Below are 17402 nucleotides of genomic sequence, written 5' to 3' on the forward strand. Positions count from 1 at the left end.
ACTGAGTGGGGCCATTGGAGTGGCCAAGCTGCTGACCAAAGTAAACAAGGGTGGTGGAGGCTGGGGGACGTGAGGTCCAAAGAGAAAGTCCAGGGTGCTCTTGGATGAAAGAGCCCCTCCTGGTGCCTGCTGCAGGTTGAGAGATATGTTGGTGCCATTTGTCTTTTGTCTCACTCACTTGCTGTGCTTTTTCTTTTTGTTGTTTCACCCAGCATCCCGAACCCACAAGCTCACTGTGCTTCCTTCCCGTAATGCTACCTTTGTGTATTCCAATGACTCTGCCTACTCAAATCTCTCTGCAACCGTAGGTGAGCATTTATGTACTTTTGTTCTTCGTTCTGTCAAGTTTGGATCTACGATGAATTCTAAGGCCAATTCTGTTTGGTAGTATCTGAATTCACTATGTCTTGGCTAGCAAGTGAGCAAATGTCCCAGTCAAGAGAGCAGATCCAAGGTGTTAAAAAAATAACCACTAGGGTTAAGTCTAAAGGAAGATTGCAATACATTAGAACAGGGGTCCCCAGTCCCTGGGCCACAGACTGGCAGCAATCCGTAGCCTGTTAGGAACTGGGCTGCACAGCAGGAGGTGAGTGGTGGGTGAGTGAGTGAAGCTTCATCTGTATTTACAGCTGCTCCCTATCACTCGCATGACCACCCGAGTGCCACCTCCTGTCAGATCAGCAGCAGCATTAGATTCTCTTGGGAGCACAAACCCTACTGTGAACCGCACATGTGAGGGATCTAGGTTGCACACTCCTTATGAGAATCTAATGCCCAATGATCTGTCACTGTCTCCCATCACCCCCAGAGGGGACCATCTACTTGCAGGAAAATAAGCTCAGGGCTCCCCCTGATTCTACATGACGGTGAGTTATATAATTATTTCATTACATATTATAATAATAATAGAAATAAAGTGCACAATAAATGTAATGCACTTGAATCATCCCAAAACCAACCTCTCCAGCCCATCCATGGAAAAATCATCTTCCATGAAACCAGTCCCTGGTGCCAAAAATGCTGGGGACCACTGCACTAGAAGGTATATATATTCTTTCAAGTTCCCAGGATCTGCTAAGCCAGCTGCTTGTTTTCAGAACAAAACAGACCCAAGATGAGGCCTTTTCTAAACATAGAGATTGTTTGGATTTTTAAATGAATTGTCTTCTTTGGGGGAGGAAAAACATGCCATTTTAATGGGAAATTAAAGTTAATTTAAAAATACCTCATCAAACATTTGATTTCTTATAAACATTAAAATCAGCATTTCGTCTGTAGCTGGACTTTAAAAAAATCGTTAGAAGCTGTTTGTGAAACATATACCCACAAGAATCATGGTTAAATTATTGTCTTATTTGATAACCTCCAGAGCCTACATGGCTCAACATGAAGCTCAAAGCAAAAGGGGTAGTAGCAACTGAGGCATTTATTAGATCAGCATAGAAGCCAGTTCTGACCCTGTCGATCTTACCCTGTGATCCTTTTCAACACAGAAACTGAGGCATTTATTCGATCAGCGTAGAAGCCAGTTCTGACCCTGTCGATCTTACCCTGTGATCCTTTTCAACACAGAAACTGAGGCATTTATTAGATCAGTGTAGAAGCCAGCTCTGACCCTGTCCATCTTACCCTGTGATCCTTTCTAACACAGAAACTGACTGCTCTTTCACCTGTAAGGTGATTGGCTTCCAAAACTAATGTTTCCAGTCAAGCAGTCTGACTTAGGGGTTTATACAGCCTAGCTCAATCACGCAACCACTAGTGATCCATTTAACCTTGCAATATATAGGTCTCCTTCAGCAAAAATGGGATAAAATTAAAAAATGAGTTTAAAAGCAGTAAGGAAAGACTCTGAGGTCCCTAGAGCTGGTTATTCATGTGACAATGTGGCTGGAAAGCCTGAGCTGGGGTTGGGGTCAGGTCCACAGACCCTGATGGCTCTCCCGTGTGTCTTCAGCTGGGCTGATGGCTGCCAGGGGTTCAGACATTCTCCCCGACCCATGTGGTAGCAAAGATCTCTGAGCGACTATGACCCCAGTTAACAGTAAATCCTACTCACTCCTGATTTTTATAGTCTTCACTTATATATTCTGTAAACCATTTACCCCACACCCTCACCATAAGATACCCTGGCCATGGGAACAGGACACAACAAGATGATCGGACGGGGCAGTGCCCCTCGGGGTTTGCGGCCAGCTGGGCTTGTCACCTGCAGGCTCTCCTGGGACTATGCAAAATGTTACTCCGGGTTTTACTCCTGGCGCCTGAAAATGGGTTCGCTAAAATCCCGAATCTACCTGTCCAGGTTCAGGGGATTTCAATTAAAACTCAAAAGGAGAAGGAGTTCAGCTGTAGTTCCATGTTCACACTTGCACTGAAATGTTCCACTTGGAATGCTCAGCCTGAGGACCGGAGTAGGGAGGGCTCGAAAAGCAGGTCGGCACAGTCAAAGTCCAGGACAGGAGGCTGTCGCCATGCCACGCTTGGTAACCCATCTGTTGGCAAATATCACAATTATCACATCATCATATGATATGATATGCAATATGAAATCCATATGCACAGGTCTGTATGCATTTGTATATAATACATGCATATTATATACAAATATATTAATATCATTTAATATTAAATGTTATCTGACACACATAAATTATTTACAATTCAATTACTAATAATTAAATATTACTGACGCTATGAATATTAATATTATAGAATAATATATGATGTTATAAATATACAATTGAATAATACCACATACTTACACATAAGTTATTTGTAGGTCTGACACACATCTTCAGACTTTTAATCTCAGAAGGTTATTAACATATGATGTTGTTATTTTTCTTCCTTAGATATTGTGGAAGGGAAGGTCAACAAAGGCATTTACCTGAAAGAGGAAAAGGGAGTCACGCTTCTCTATTATGGCAGGTACAACAGCTCCTGCATTAGCAAGCCAGAGCAGTGTGGCCCTGAAGGTAAGTGGCTGATCCCTGTGGCATCTTTGTCATGCATTTCATTATCAGGGAGCACCTGCTCCTCTGGTGACTGGCAGATGTGAACCTGAGGTTCTCATCAATTGCAGAATGCGTGAGAATGTCAGCGATGGATCGGAGGGCAGGGGAGGGAGGAATACAGGCAAGGAGGTTACTAAGCAGAGACTTGTCCTGGTGGCTGGAAGTTATAACATCCTCTTACAGAGATGTGAGATCAAAATACTTAATCTTGTAAAAGATGAAAAAAAAAACCTTCCTAAAAAACAGACACAGCGATGTCACGGTGGGGATTGGACAGGGCCGTGGCATTTGTGGGAAGGAAATTGATGGCATGGCGCCTGCGTGTGATTTCTGGCTCTGGGATGTTGACGGTGAGCGGGCAGGGCATACCCACGAACACTCGTGCCTGGTTTTGGTTCTTTTACATTTATCGAGAGGGGCTGGGCAGTGGCTCGAACTGCCCTGGCAAGCAGTCGCAGGCTTGTGGCTAAAGTCGTGCCATGGACAGAGCGGAGATGCAAAAGAAAAGCTGGGAATCGACTTGCTTTGGTTTGCTTTTACCGTGTGAAGTGTAACCTGCTGTCTCGTATCCAGGCTTCAGGCAATGCACGTCTGGACCACGTTGCAAATTTTCTGGGAAATTGTTCTCTGCCATCCAAACCAGCTTGGAGCCTTCAAGTTCCTTTCTCCCAGGCAAAATGAAAAGTATGATTTCTAGGGAGGAAAAAGCTTAATGCAGGCCTCGTATGAAGCTCTAAGGCATTTTGGACATCAGATGGCCTTCCGTGATGATTTCATTGTACATGATTGTAGGACAATATGGACCATGTTCCAGTAAAAATAAACAACAGCTTAGCAAGGCAAAAACATGTGGGAGGACACTTCTTGGGCTTTGTGGAAACCAGAATTTGGAGTAATGGTTATGAGGCCCAAAACCATGGTCAGGTTTACAAACTCATAGTTTAAGCTGTTCCTGAGTTCAAACAGCTCCATAAACATCCCAGGCTTATTTATTTTTACAAAGTAAAAAACAACCATGGGCTCGGCGTGGGCTCGGTGGCAGGGGCGAGGAGGACGGGAGAGTAATATGTGCTCCTTCCTTGCGTTGGATTCGGGAAGGGCGGGGGCATCTCTGTGGTGGCTTTTTCTGGGTTTCTAGGGAACGGCTTCTCTTTGGAGTAGAGGCATCCAGAAAGCTCCAGCAACCATGCTGGAATCGATCTCATTTGAGGACAAGGATGGTGCAGGTGCCAGGGGTTCCCATGCCCGGGACTATCACAGATGAGGAACCCAAGAAAGGAGACTGTGGTGGGACCAGCCGGAAATCAGAGCTACTGGACAAGTTTTGTCTGCACACCAGGGTCACACATGAGAGGGCTTTGAGCTGATTCTGGCCTGTGGCTGTATTCGGTTGGACAGGCATTGGGTTAAAATTTTAAAATTAGCTGTCAACATTGAAAAATAGGAAATTTCCACAGATTTCCTGTTTTTCTTGAGAAATCTCTCTTGACTTCTCTGGCTGGCTGGAGCTAAGTCGCGGTGGCCCTGGACTTCCGTCTCTAGTTCCCCTCAGCCCGCACCAGACTTCTCGCCTCTTAATAATCTTCAGGTTGGACAGAGCCGGTCCGCAGCATGAACTCTGGGGCCAGAAGGCGTGGGTTCCACTTCCGGTTCCGACCTGTTCGTGGGGATCTTGGGCAACCACTGCTTCCCTTTGAAAAGCCTTTTCTGTAAAGTGAGTGAAGAAAAGGACCTTCCCATAGAGTTGCTGTGAAGACTGGACGAACTATTACAGCATATTCCTGGCACGTGGTTGGTCCAGCTGTCGGAGGCCATTTGGGTTTATCGCTCATGTGTCCATGATTCCAGACTTGCCCTTCTTCACTAGGGTATCATTTCTAAGAACACCACTTTGCCTGCCTGGAGGGTGACTTCTGACAGAGGGGCCGTTGTGGTTGAACTGATCATAATAGCCACATACCCTTGTTGGGCCCCGACTCTGCACCACTCCTTGGTCTAATCCCAGACATGTATTCAGTCATTTCATGCCCCCAACATGAGACACACAAGAACCTGGGTGGAAGAAAGAGCCATGAACTCAGGCTTCATGTCCTACTGCTGACCATTTCTTTTGTGTCGCGGTTAAGCAGAACTTTTAAGATATTGTTCACGTGGCCACTTTCTTTACAGCATGGCCAGACATAAAACAAAGCCGGGGGTGCGGTGGCTCACACCTGTAATCCCAGTGCTTTGGGAGGCAGAGGCAGGATGATTGCGTGAGCCCAGGAGTTTGAGACCAAGCCTGGGCAACACAGTGAGATCTTGTCTCTCACTTAAAGAAAAAGAAAAGAAAGGAAACCAAGTCAGGGAACCTTCAATCAATGCTGGCTTGGTGAGGGCTGCTCTCGTGAGGCCTGATGCAGATGCAGAGGGTAGGTGGGGCATTTCGCACTGGGCCCCCCTGGGTCTTGAGTTCAGCTTCACAAGGTGACTGGACCGTGAGCCTGTGCGAGGGCCATGGCATGCCCTTCCCACTTTCCTCTGCTGTATCTTTGGCTCAGGCGGATTCTCCTGGGGCCCCGATGAGCTTGTACTTCTGTGTGCGGGAAAACAAGCCGTGAACAGGGAAGACCCGCCCAGCATTTTCCAAATTAAAGTCCCTGTAGCAGGAGGCAGAGGAGGCATTCTCAGGGGGCGCTTGGAGCAACGAAAACAAAAACCAATGGTTATGTTTTCATTTTAATATAATGGGCGCATCAGAAATGAGTTTTCATATGTATTATTTAAGAGGAGATTTCAGTGAGCATTGAGCTTTAAAAATGGGTAGATGTAAAGGAAAATATTCCCTAAGAATCCTAATTCAGGTGTTATTCAGATCTGATAAAAATTGTGAATGATTAGAACGTGGGAAGCATTGAATTAGCCTTTTCAGATGTGTTGAGTGAGTCCTCCTCCACACTTATTGGTGTGGGCACAAACTTATAACGTGTTATTCTTATAACAAAAAACAACATTTAAATAGAGAAGTGCTCTCCGGCCCCTGCCTAACAGGCCCACTGCTTTTATACTTCTGATTTCCAAATCCTGATGTGGTCTCTGTTCATATTTTCAGCTGATTTTTTAACAAATAATGTTTCAGGAGACAGGGTTGATGCTGAGAAACGTGGCTATCCCCCGAGGGTGCCCATAGAAGGCAGAGGTCCCTGCTGCAGCCCCGCTCCAGACCCCCGCTCTGGGCCCTCCCTCCACCCCTGCTTCTTCCAGAGCCTCTCTGCTGCTTGGGTGCCTGCCTTCATTCTAGGAGCTACTGTGGGTCCTGTCTTTCGGCAGATGGTGCCTTCTGGGGACATGTTCTTAAGGTCACCTGCTGCTAATGGGGCAAGCTTTGGAGGACATTGGAGAGAAAAAGGCTGTTTGGATCCCTGGCCATTCTTGAATGTTAAGCTTGGAAAACACAGTCTGTTCCCTCAATACTCAGGATTCTCTCTCTCAACTCGCCTGACCAGTGAGCACACAGGTGGGGAAGCTGAAAATAGGAAGGGGCACTTGCTAGAATGTTCTAGCACCTTCTTTCACCTACCTGGAGACCCTGAAAGCTCAGCTCAGGTGTAACCTTTACAGGGATGAGCTCCAGTCCAGGCGAGGTCCTCTGTCTCATGCCCTTATCGCTCCCCCTACATTTCTTCCTAGAACTTGCACCACCGATGATGGCCTGTCACTTCCGTCTCCCTTGCTTGGTCTTCAGCTCAGTGAGGACGAGGACTGAGTCTGTCTTGGCCAGTGATGAGTTCTCAGTGCCTGGCACACCATAGATACTGCACGTTGAATGCATCTCCATCCAGGGTTTGCTGCACCTTCACTTGAATACTGAACAAGGGCCATTCACGACTCCTAGAGAAGTCATTTCCCCAACATTGAACCTGTAGTCAATACTGACTGGACACTCAAGCATGTTGCTGGGAGGTAGATCTCATGTGAAGTTTCTGACCATAATAAAGTAAATGAAAGGGAACTGATTGCATAAAATCCAAAAAAGGTCATTTCCAGCATCAAGGTGCAGATTATTAGGTAATTCTTCCTTGCTTACTCTCATTTCTACCTCTGATTTATTGCTATGTCAGTTGAGTTAATGTTATTTGATATAACAGGTAAAAACACGGACAATGGCAGAAAAAGAAGCCCATTCCATTGTCGGACTCCTCGACTTTTAGTGTGTTATTTCTCATATTGGGCTAGATTCTGTCTCGAGTAACTTCCGCCCGTTGCTTCTAGTTCCAGCTCTACTGTGAATGGCTTTAGCAGCTCCTGGGAAAGGCAGCCTCCCTGATGAGACCCTCAGCTTCGCCTTCCTCCCTCTGTGAATGTTTCCTTCGCTTTTTCCTCACATGCATTAAGAACTTCTTCTGCTTATAAACCCCAGGGAGGCTGCTGAGGTCCCGAGGCAGCAGCTGGAGCATCTCTGCACGGCCATTTCCCTCTTCTCAGCTTTGAGTTGACTTTTTCCCCCTGTGCATTTGTTTCCTAAATTTAAAAAGCTGTCAACAATATGCTAAAATACTTGCAGGTGGAGTTTTAGGATAGAAATTTCCAGAGGGGCCTGGGGGACACGGGCCTGGCAGGGATCTAGCTACTCTCTTACTCAGGTGATCTGGGGTCAGGGGGCTTGGAGGCCTGTGGAGCAGACGATCCTCAGAGAAGCATTCATTCAGCACACTCCTTGAACAGATGGGGAAACCGAGGCCCAGAGAGGATGCAAGATGAGCCTGAGCTGCACGATGCTGTGGTACAGTGCATCTCCAAGTACAGCTCATAGGCCCTGGATGGCAGCAACTGCAGGTTCCCAGGCCCCAGCCAGGACGTGCTGATTCCAAGTCTCAGTGGACAAGGCCTGGGAATCTGCATTTTTAGCCAGTCTCTCCAGGTGATTCTCGCAACTCATGTGATACCACATCCCGGAATCTGCAGCTGACTATACGTGCTTGGTTTGGTGGGCGCCGTGTTGATCTTCTGTTTTTATAGTGAGACTTTCTAGATTGTCTCCAGCCAGGGGGCTGGATCCACATACCCTAGCCCACGAAGTTTCCAGTAATGGAATTTCTTCCCGTGCTTTCAGTGTTTTTCTTTTAAAACTAACATTCGATTCTGGCAGGACACAGTGGCTCACACCTGTAATCCCAACACTTTAGGAGGCCGAGGCAGGAGGATTATTTGAACCCAGGAGTTTCAGACCAGCCTGGGCACCATAGGAAGACTCCATCTCTACGAAAAAAAAAAAAAAAACATTTAGCAGGGCGAGGTGGTGTGTACCTGTCATCCTAGCTATTCAGGAGGCTGAGGTGGGAGGATCACTTGGGCCCAGGAGGTCAAGCCTGCAGTGAGCCATGATTGCACCACTGCACTCCAGCCTGGACCACAGGGCAAGACACTGTCTCAAAAAAATTCAACCTTTATATATGGGAAAATTTCATTTAAAAATCTACACTTCTGACTTCTCTTAAAATATGAGAACTGCTCCCCTGCACCCCACAGGCAGCAGCTGGTCGGGGTAAGGAGTGACCGCCCCTTAAGGCAGGGCCAGCATTTTCCAGTTGTCCTCAGCCTGCAGGACTCTCTGCTGTCCCTTGCTGTGGCTGAAGGCAGTGGCCATTCCCCAGGATGGCCTGCGTGTGGCTTTGTTAGAGGAGCAGGGAAAGGGGAAAGGGAAGAATTTCTTATTCCCGTGGGGAAAGTGAGTGTCCTACAGCCCCAGGCACTTCAGGAAGCGATTAGAGTGGGGCTTTGGGGTGGGGGTGTGGAGTGAGAATTTTAAAGGCTCGATATACAAACGAGTGTCTCCTCCTGGCCACACCAGGCACAGGGCCCATGAGGCAGCCGGGGAACGGGCTCTGAGTCTTGCGTGAAAACGTGTGGGACGCGCATCCTCGTGGCTCTTTGGGAAACGGGGTGGGCCACAGGCTGGTCCGGGTGCCAGGACGGCCATCAGACCCTGTCCCTGCCTCGCTCCGGCTCTGTTCTCAAGGCTGCTTTCCTGGTGTGGGAGCAGCATCTGCTCAGAAGCTCCAAGGTCTGGTTTTGTCAGGTGACCTGCCCGTGCATGAGTCAGTCCTGGTGATTCTGATCCGCCCAGCCCGAGTCAGCCTTCAGGTGCGTGGTCTGCAGTGACTGGGGTGGGGGTACGGACGCCAGGCGGGCCCACACGCCTGTAGAACCTCGTGCCCTCCTGGCCCCCTGCTTCTTTGGCATGTGTTGATTATGCTCTTGCACCCTGCTGAGTCTGTGGGCCTGGGAAGGGCAGCTCCATGCATGATCTCCAAGGGAAGGGCAGGAGCCACAGCACAGTGGTTACAAACGCAGACTCCAGATCCAGGCTGCTTGGGTTCAAATCCTGACTCGTCCCAGACCAGCTGTGTGGCCTTGGGCAAGTTACCTCACCTCTCTGTGCTTCAGTTTTCTCCCCTATGAAATGGGGACAGTAATGACCCCTAATTCACAGGTTGTTGGGAGGATTTAGCCTCAGCCCATATAAGTTCTCCTCACCTGCTAGAAATCATCCTTTGTTTTATGCAGTGGTCTTTACATATGAAGGGAATTAACTTCTCATCTAGTAAATCTATGACAAATATTCTTTCCCTTGATGGTTGTCTGTCTTTGAGTTTGTTATGGTAATTTCTTTTGCCTTGCAGAATATTATATTTATGCACACAAATTTATTAGTCTTTTCTTATGACTCCTAGATTTTTATTTTTCCTTTTTTTATCTTGTCAAAAAAGATCTTTCCTCATTTTATTTTTTGGATGTTTTAGGATTCAGTGCTTATAACAAGAAAAAATTATCAGATTAGTTTGTCAATATTGTACTTGTTTCTCTTTCCTTCAGATTTTTCCTTGTTGTCTTGATGGCCCAACTCCATGAGGCAAAGTTCCTTAAAAGGCTAATATGGAAGGCACATTGTGAATTTGTTATGACTCTATGAAGACGTGAATTGATACTTAAATATAAGCTGTTGCTGAGGTAGAAGTCATTGCTTTGTGGGTTGAGTTATAACTAAACGAAAATCTTTGTTACCGGCACCATGGATGGCCTTCAATCTACTCTTACCTAACACCACATGGAATTTTTTTATTTTTCTTTTTCTTCCTGAACAGAAAGACATTTGGCCAAGACAGGCTCATTTTGCATTGAGTGAAAGGAATTTTAAAATGCAGCAAAGTTTTTGGAAAAAATTAACTTCCATGAATCCTACTGGGAATTTGTTTCATAACAAAAATTTCACAATGCACTGTGCTGACTTCCTTGTGAAACGGGTCGTTTCTGAGTGTGGAGGGAAGTGGCGGGAGGCTTGGGGGTTTGTCCTGGCTTCTGTGCCCCTCAGAGCACAAGGCAGGTGTTGCAGGAAGCCGGTTCATGAGGCGGGTGTGGGTGGCGCCCGCCAGGTCTGGGGACACCAGCGTCAGCTGCCCCAGGCCTCTGTGCAGCCCCCACAGTCGCACCCTTCTGCGGTGACCCACGTTACTGGGCATTTGTGAGGGCTTTTTTCTTTCCCAGGAGCCCTAAGGACAGACACCGCAGGGCTTGGAGTTGTACATTGTAGCCTCTCAGAGGTCCAGAAAGGTCCAGGCCCCTTCCAATTTTTTTGAGGTGGTTCTTCTCTTAAAAAATAAAATGGAGAAATTCCATACCAGGGTTATGAAATGTATGCTGTGTTGTTCATGAATCCTGGGAGGGCTTTGAACTCACAAAGGTATAGTTGTCTTGATATATTGTCACAAGACATTTGAAAGACTTCTAACAGATACGTTAATTCATAAGGCATCACAGAAAGGACGGTGGGCAATGAGACACCACCTTATACACAAATGACAAATGTCTTCTTTGAAGTCAGTGACTCTCTAAGACTGTGTCCATAACCTCATGTGAAGGTAAGGCCTAAGGTCTAAATTTGACACTATTTATAGAAATAAAGCCCAGGACAGATATCCTTCTGCCTGTCCCCTGTGCCCACCGTCCCATCATGGGCCTCTTTGAACCAGTTCTGGGCACGTGTTCTCTCTCAGCACCACTGAACCCTCTTACCCATGTGCCCGGGCCAGGCTTGGTGGGGGTGAGGCAGCTGGATGTATTGACAGGCAGCTAGTGTCACACACACACACACACACACACACGAGTTTATACACAAAGAAAGGCCAGGTGGGCAGATACTACTGGAGGCAGAGAAGAGGAATAGAGACAACCAGAGCTCCAAAATGCAACGCCAGAGACGCCCAAGCTCCACGGAGCCTCCAGCCAGGCCCTGCCCCGACTGCCCCTTCAGCAGAGAGCCTGGCCCCCAGACCAGTGGGTGTGAGTGCAGAACAGCGGTCAGGGTAGGTGGGGGCCATGCTCAGGAGCTAGGCTTTTGCAGTTCCTCTTTTTTTTTTTTTTTTGAGACAGAGTCTCGCTCTGTCACCCAGGCTGGAGTGCAGTGGCACAATCTCGGCTCACTGCAAGCTCCGCCTCCCGAGTTCACGCCATTCTCCTGCCTCAGCCTCCCGAGTAGCTACAGGCGCCCGCCACCACGCCTGGCTAATTTTTTGTATTTTTAGTAGAGACGGGGTTTCACCATGTTAGTCAGAATGGTCTCAATCTCCTGACCTCGTGATCCACTTGCCTCGGCCTCCCAAAGTGCTGGGATGACAGGCGTGAGCCACGCGCCCGGCCTGCAGTTCCTCTTATGGTAGAAAGATGGAGAAATCCCACATCAAGATCATAAAAATTACACTGTTTTCCATGTTTACATTGATCACAGTAGGACTTTGCACCCACAAAGGTACAATATCTAATTGTCGTAATATACTGTAATATACTGCCACAACACATTTGAGGGATGTCCTATCTGCTTCTGGTGGCGGAGGCAAAATGAACTAATGAGCCAGCTCATTCATGCTAACGTGCGTCGCTCAGACCATTTAGTCCAGGTGCAATCCCTCCTCCCCCGCAGCGTGGGCCTGGGGTCAGGACTTACCACTAATGTGCAGACTGGGGTCTTGAAAAAGGTTTCACCTGCTGGCCTCTCTGTAGCCAACTGTGGGAAATGAACAATTGAAGATATCAACAACCTTAAAAGCGTGCTTCCCTTTGGCAAGAAATCCCCTCTTGGGAATGTATCCTAAAGGCATATAATCTGAGATATGCAAAAAAAATTGCTTCAAGTTCTGTTTGAAAATTTCTTCAAAAAGTGGAAGAAAACCTTAAGATCCAGCAACAGGGGATTGTTGTTTTAAAAAAAAAAAAGACTGTGGTACTTGTTTAGAATGCGCTGCTGTGCAGACATAAAAATGACAACGTGAAAGTGCATTTATGGACATTGGAGGAAGTTCACGGCCGGGCAAATTTTATAGAAATGTTGTTTATAAACCAGTGTGCCTGAGATGGTTCATGTCTTCGTGAAATCTATTTATAGAAGAGGCTTAGGAAGGAGCCACCCTAACGGCATTTCTGGAGGAATAGGAGAGAAACCTGGAGGGTGTAGGTCTTCACATTTGCATGCTCCCGGGGAGTGGGGGCGGGGAACCGCCTGGGGCTGCAGCCATCTTCAGCAGTCACTGGTGACCTGGAGTGAACTAGCCTCAGTTCCTTCATCGGTATAATGGGGATGAAGCAGGATTTTTGTACTTTTTAAAAGGCGAGAATTCATTTCAAGCTCCTAGAAAAGTGCCTGGCACTGTGTGATCCCTTAATAAACATGAGCAAATATTACTGTCTGGATTTTCTGAACTGAACGTACACTGCCTTTAGAATGGGGACAAAACGCTTTTCGAATGAAAAATAAAAAGCAAAGAGAACCATGTGCTTGTGAGAAGTCAAGTCCCCTGCTCTCCGTGAATAACTGATCTTGTGACTTTCCTCTCCTCAGGGGTCACATTTTCTTTTTTCTGGAAGACACAAGGAGAACAATCTAGACCAATCCCTTCTGCATATGGGGGACAGGTCATCTCCAATGGGTTCAAAGTCTGCTCCAGTGGCGGCAGAGGCTCTGTGGAGCTGTACACGCGGGACAATTCCATGACATGGGAGGCCTCCTTCAGCCCCCCAGGTGAGTGACAGCGTCGGCCCCGGGGGGCTGTGCCTGGAGGAGTGGAGTCCTCTCTGAGAACGGGACGCTGAGGAGCCCAGTGCAGCCCAAGGGGCCCAGGGATGCCGCTGCCTCCTGGCACTCGAGCTCCTTTCCTTTAAGGGTTGCTGGGGATGTGCATGGGGAGAGGCAAGGATGTGCCCTTGGTAAGCCGCCTTTGGGTGATGCAGAGCCTGGGCTCCATCTGCCCGTGCGCTGTGTGACTGCTGTAGGTTACCCGGCCACACTGACCTCAGTGATCACACCTGTGATGTGCAGATGATATTAACAGTACTTACCTCACGGTTTCCAGGAAATTAAGCTGAGGACATGGTGTGCAAAGTGCAAGCAGTGGTTACATTTCTCCTTCTTTTCCTTCTCATTTTCCCTCTTCCTCCTCATCCTCCTCCTTTTTCTCTCATATTCTTTGTCTCTTCCTCTTTCTCTTCCTCCCCCTCGTCTTCTTCCTTCTTCTTAGTGGTATAGACTTGAAATTGTTTAAAGCATGACGAGAAGAAGCTTTTGGAGAAAGAGGCTGAAGAATCGGGGAGCAGAGGAAGGGCTGGGGGAGAGGGCGTGAAGCGCTGGGCTGCGCGTGGTCTTGGAGGAGGGAGGGGCCCTGGATGTGTGGGAAGAGGACGGGGGTCCCTGCACATTGGCTGAGTTTGCAGGTGGGTGTTGAGACATGGACGTGGGGTGGGAGGCCGCAGAGGCTGACGAAGGTCTGAAGTGGAAGCTGGAGAAGGGGAACAGGTGGCTGGGGACGCAGAAGGACTCAGGGTGGCATGGAGTGGGGGCCTAGTTAGGACTGGAGCCCAACAAGGGAAGGGTAGAGGTGGAGGGGGAAGCACAAACGCCTAGGATGGTCTCCTCTGATAAGAAACATCTTCGATGTATTGAAGGGAAATCCATTTTCTGGCTCGTTCTTAAGGGAGGCTGCATGGCCCAGTTATTAAAAAGTGTGAACTCTGGAGCCAAACAGGCTGGATCAAATCCCGCCTCTGGATGTTGGTAGTTGTGTGAACCTGGGCACCTTCCCTAACTGCCCTATGCCTCAGTTTCCTCATTCATAATATGACAGTAATAGCAGTATTACATCATAGGGTGACTGTGAGAACTAAGTGGGCTGCTACGCATAAAGCATGGAATGATGGCACAGTGGGCCCAGAAGGTGTTTGCCTTCTTCTGTGGATGCTTGGTGTGCTCGGACCAGCTTGTGCCTCCACCTCTGTAAAGTGGGGCAGTTCAGCAAACATCTACTTCAAATTTGCCCTCTGTGATCCCTAAGGTCAGAAATAATCTCTGCCTCCCTACCCTGACACAGAACCATCTGAACCTTGTCCGTGACCTTCCTGTTCCACTTGCTATCAGAGTCCGATTGTAAGCAGCTTATCTCTGTGCTCCTTGGGGCTGGTGGAACATGGTTTCAGGCACCCATTAGGTTCTTTGACCTTGAACAAAGGTAAAGTATGCTCAACTCTGGCTGCTTTTCCACCCAGGGAAAGGGCGACAATTAGAAACACTTCTGGGTGGCAATATGCTCTCTTGTGTGCATTGAAGGCATTTGTTATTCTTGCTTTCAAACTCAGGGGCAATAATACTTTGGACCAGCCTAGGGTCCAAGCGTGCTCCAGACTCAAAATTATCAGAAAGTTGCACAGTCTTGGGCAAGAAGCCCTGATGTCATTCCGGGTGACCTAAGATGCATAGCTGGCTGGAGGTGATGTGTGTCCTTTAAAAGGGCTGCCCTGTTCCTCCCAGCAGCAAGCTCAGGAGGACAGCTTACCACACACGCTGGCAGAACAAAGGGACCCTTTGTGGGGGAACTGACAGTCAAAGTCTGATGAACATTCTTGTTGATGAGTGTGGTTCTTGTGCCAGAGACAAGAGTAACACAAAAGCTGGTTGATGGAGGTTCCTGAATGAGCAGGGAGGTTGGTCTTCCCTCTACCAACTCATTCCCATGTTGGTTAACATTATACACCCTCGCTTAGAGCAGAGGCTGATGCCAATGGCCTGTGGGCTGAGTTGGGTCCTCAGATGGGTTTTGTGGTCCTAGATTGTGATTGCGTAGACCATGTCTGTAAGAACAATATTTGGAATGATTTACGATCATTAGTTGTGATTTCATTTTAAAATTAAGATTTTCTAATTTCTCTTGGAAATAAAAAGACTGGCAAGGCAGGCTCTTCATCTCTCGTGTTACTGATGGGGGAGGTGAGTAGGGGCCACCTCGTGATGGGGCAGCCGCCCTTCCACGCACCGCAGTCAGCACAGAAGCCGCGTCCTCAGGGAAAGCTCATTACTGTGCTTACCCGCTCCTTGGCCGCTGCAGACTGGGTTTGTGGGTGCCACGGAATGCCTGTATTGCTGTTAGATTTTAACAGATTTTATTTTTTAGAACAGTTTTAGATTCACAGAAAAATTGAGTGCAAAGTTCAGAGAATTCCCATTACCCTCGCCTCCACACAGGCACGGCTTCCCCCACTATGGACATTCCCCCACCAGAATGATCCATTTGTTACATTGGATGAACCTACAGTGACACATCATTGTCACCCAAAGTCCATAGTTCACATTAGCATTTGCTCTCGGTGTTGTACATTCTATGGGTTGGTCAGGTAGATCTTTTGCCCATTTTAAAAATTGGACTGTTTTTCTTTCTTTCTTTTTTCCTTCCTTTCTTCTTCCTTTCCTCTCTTTTTTCCTTCCCTCCCTCCCTCCCTTCCCTCCTTCCCTCCTTCCTTCCCCTTCCCTTCCTTCCTTTCCTCCCTTTCTCTGTCCCTTCTTTCCTTTCCTCCCTCCCTTCCTTCCTTCTTTCCTTCCATCCTCCCTTGCTCCCTGCCTTTCCTTCTTTCCTTCTTTCTTTCTTATCTTCTCTCTCTCTCTCTCACTCTCTTCTCTCTTTCTCTCTTTCTTTCTGACAGGATCTGTCATCCAGGCTGGAGTACAGTGGTGCAATCATAGCTTACTGCAGCGTTTAACTCCTGGGCTCAGGTGATCCTCCCACCTCAGTTGCCCAAGTAGCTGGGATTACCGGCATGTAACACCATGTCTTGCTAGTTTTTTTTTTTTTTTGGTACAGGTGAGGTCTTACTTGGTTGCCCAGGCTGGTCTCAAACTCCTGGCTTCAAGCAATCCTCCCATCTCAGCCTCCCAAAATCCAGGTTGTTTGTTTTCTTACTGTTGAATTTTAAGACTTTTTGGGTATATTTTGGATAATAGTCCTTTATCATGTCTTTTGCAAATATTTTCTCCCCATCTGTGACTTGTCTTCTCATTCTCTTGACAGCGTCTTTCACAGAGCAAACATTTTTAGTTGTAAGGAAGTCCAGCTTGTCAATTATTTCTTTCATGGATTGTGCCTTTGGTGTTGGATCTAATAAGCCATCACTAAACCCAAGGTCATCTAGATGTTTTTCCTATATTATCTTCTAAGGTTTTATAGTTTTGCATTTTATATTAGACCTATAGTCCATTTTGAATTAATTTTTATGACAGGTTTAAGATTTATTTTTTTTTTTTTGAGATGGAGTTTGGCTCTTGTTGTCCAGGCTGGAGTGCAATGGTGCGATCTTGGCTCACTGCAACCTCTGCCTCCTGGGTTCAAGCAATTCTTCCTGCCTCAGCTTCCTGAGTAGCTGGGATTACAGACACCTGCCACCATGCCCAGCTAATTTTTTGTATTTTTGTGGAGACGGGGTTTTGCCATGTTGGCTAGGCTGGTCTTGAACTCCTGACTTCAGGTGATCCACCTGCCTTGGCCTCCCAAAGTGCTGAGGTTACAGGCATGAGCCACCGCGCCCAGCCAATATTCTTTTTTTTTTTTTTGAAAGTGGATATTCAGTTGTTGCAGCACCATTTGTTGCAAAGCCTCTCTTTGTTCATTGTACTGCCTTTTCTCCTTTGTCAAAGATTGGTTGACTGTATTTTTATTGGTCTATCTCTGGGCTGTTTATTCTGTCCCACAGATCTATTCGTCTGTTTTTTTCCAATGCCACACTGTCTTGACTACTGTAACTTTTTACAGTAAGTCTTGAAATTGGGTAGTGTTGTTCCTCCAGTGTTGTTTTTCTCCTTCAGTATTGTATTGGCTATTCTGGTTCTCTTCCCTCTCCATAGTTTATCAATATCCACAAAATAACTTGATGAGATTTTTATTGGGATGGTGTTGAAGATATAGATCAGTTTGGGAAGAACTGACATCTTCACAACATTGAGTCTTTCTATCCATGAATATGGAATATCTCTCCATTTATTTAGTTCTTGTTTAATTTCTTTCATCAGAGTTATACAGTTTTCTTCATATATAGCTT

The 17402-nt window shown here is 47.1% G+C and overlaps 1 protein-coding gene across 2 annotated transcripts in view; it reads left to right on the top strand.

Annotated features, from left to right (window-relative positions):
- The window catches only part of ADGRD1 (adhesion G protein-coupled receptor D1), a 180197-nt gene that overhangs the window by 15172 nt on the left and 147623 nt on the right, over positions 1–17402 (top strand). The window contains exons 4-6 of one of the 2 annotated variants that reach the window (XM_055237915.2): positions 213–308; positions 2856–2978; positions 12889–13068. In XM_055237915.2, the coding sequence (XP_055093890.1) occupies positions 213–308; positions 2856–2978; positions 12889–13068 (399 nt within the window). The remainder of the gene's footprint in view (positions 1–212; positions 309–2855; positions 2979–12888; positions 13069–17402) is intronic. The other variant, XM_055237917.2, reaches the window with a different exon arrangement.

The sequence above is a fragment of the Symphalangus syndactylus genome, chromosome 13 (assembly GCF_028878055.3).
Source record: "Symphalangus syndactylus isolate Jambi chromosome 13, NHGRI_mSymSyn1-v2.1_pri, whole genome shotgun sequence".
Classification (NCBI taxonomy): Eukaryota; Metazoa; Chordata; class Mammalia; order Primates; family Hylobatidae; genus Symphalangus; species Symphalangus syndactylus.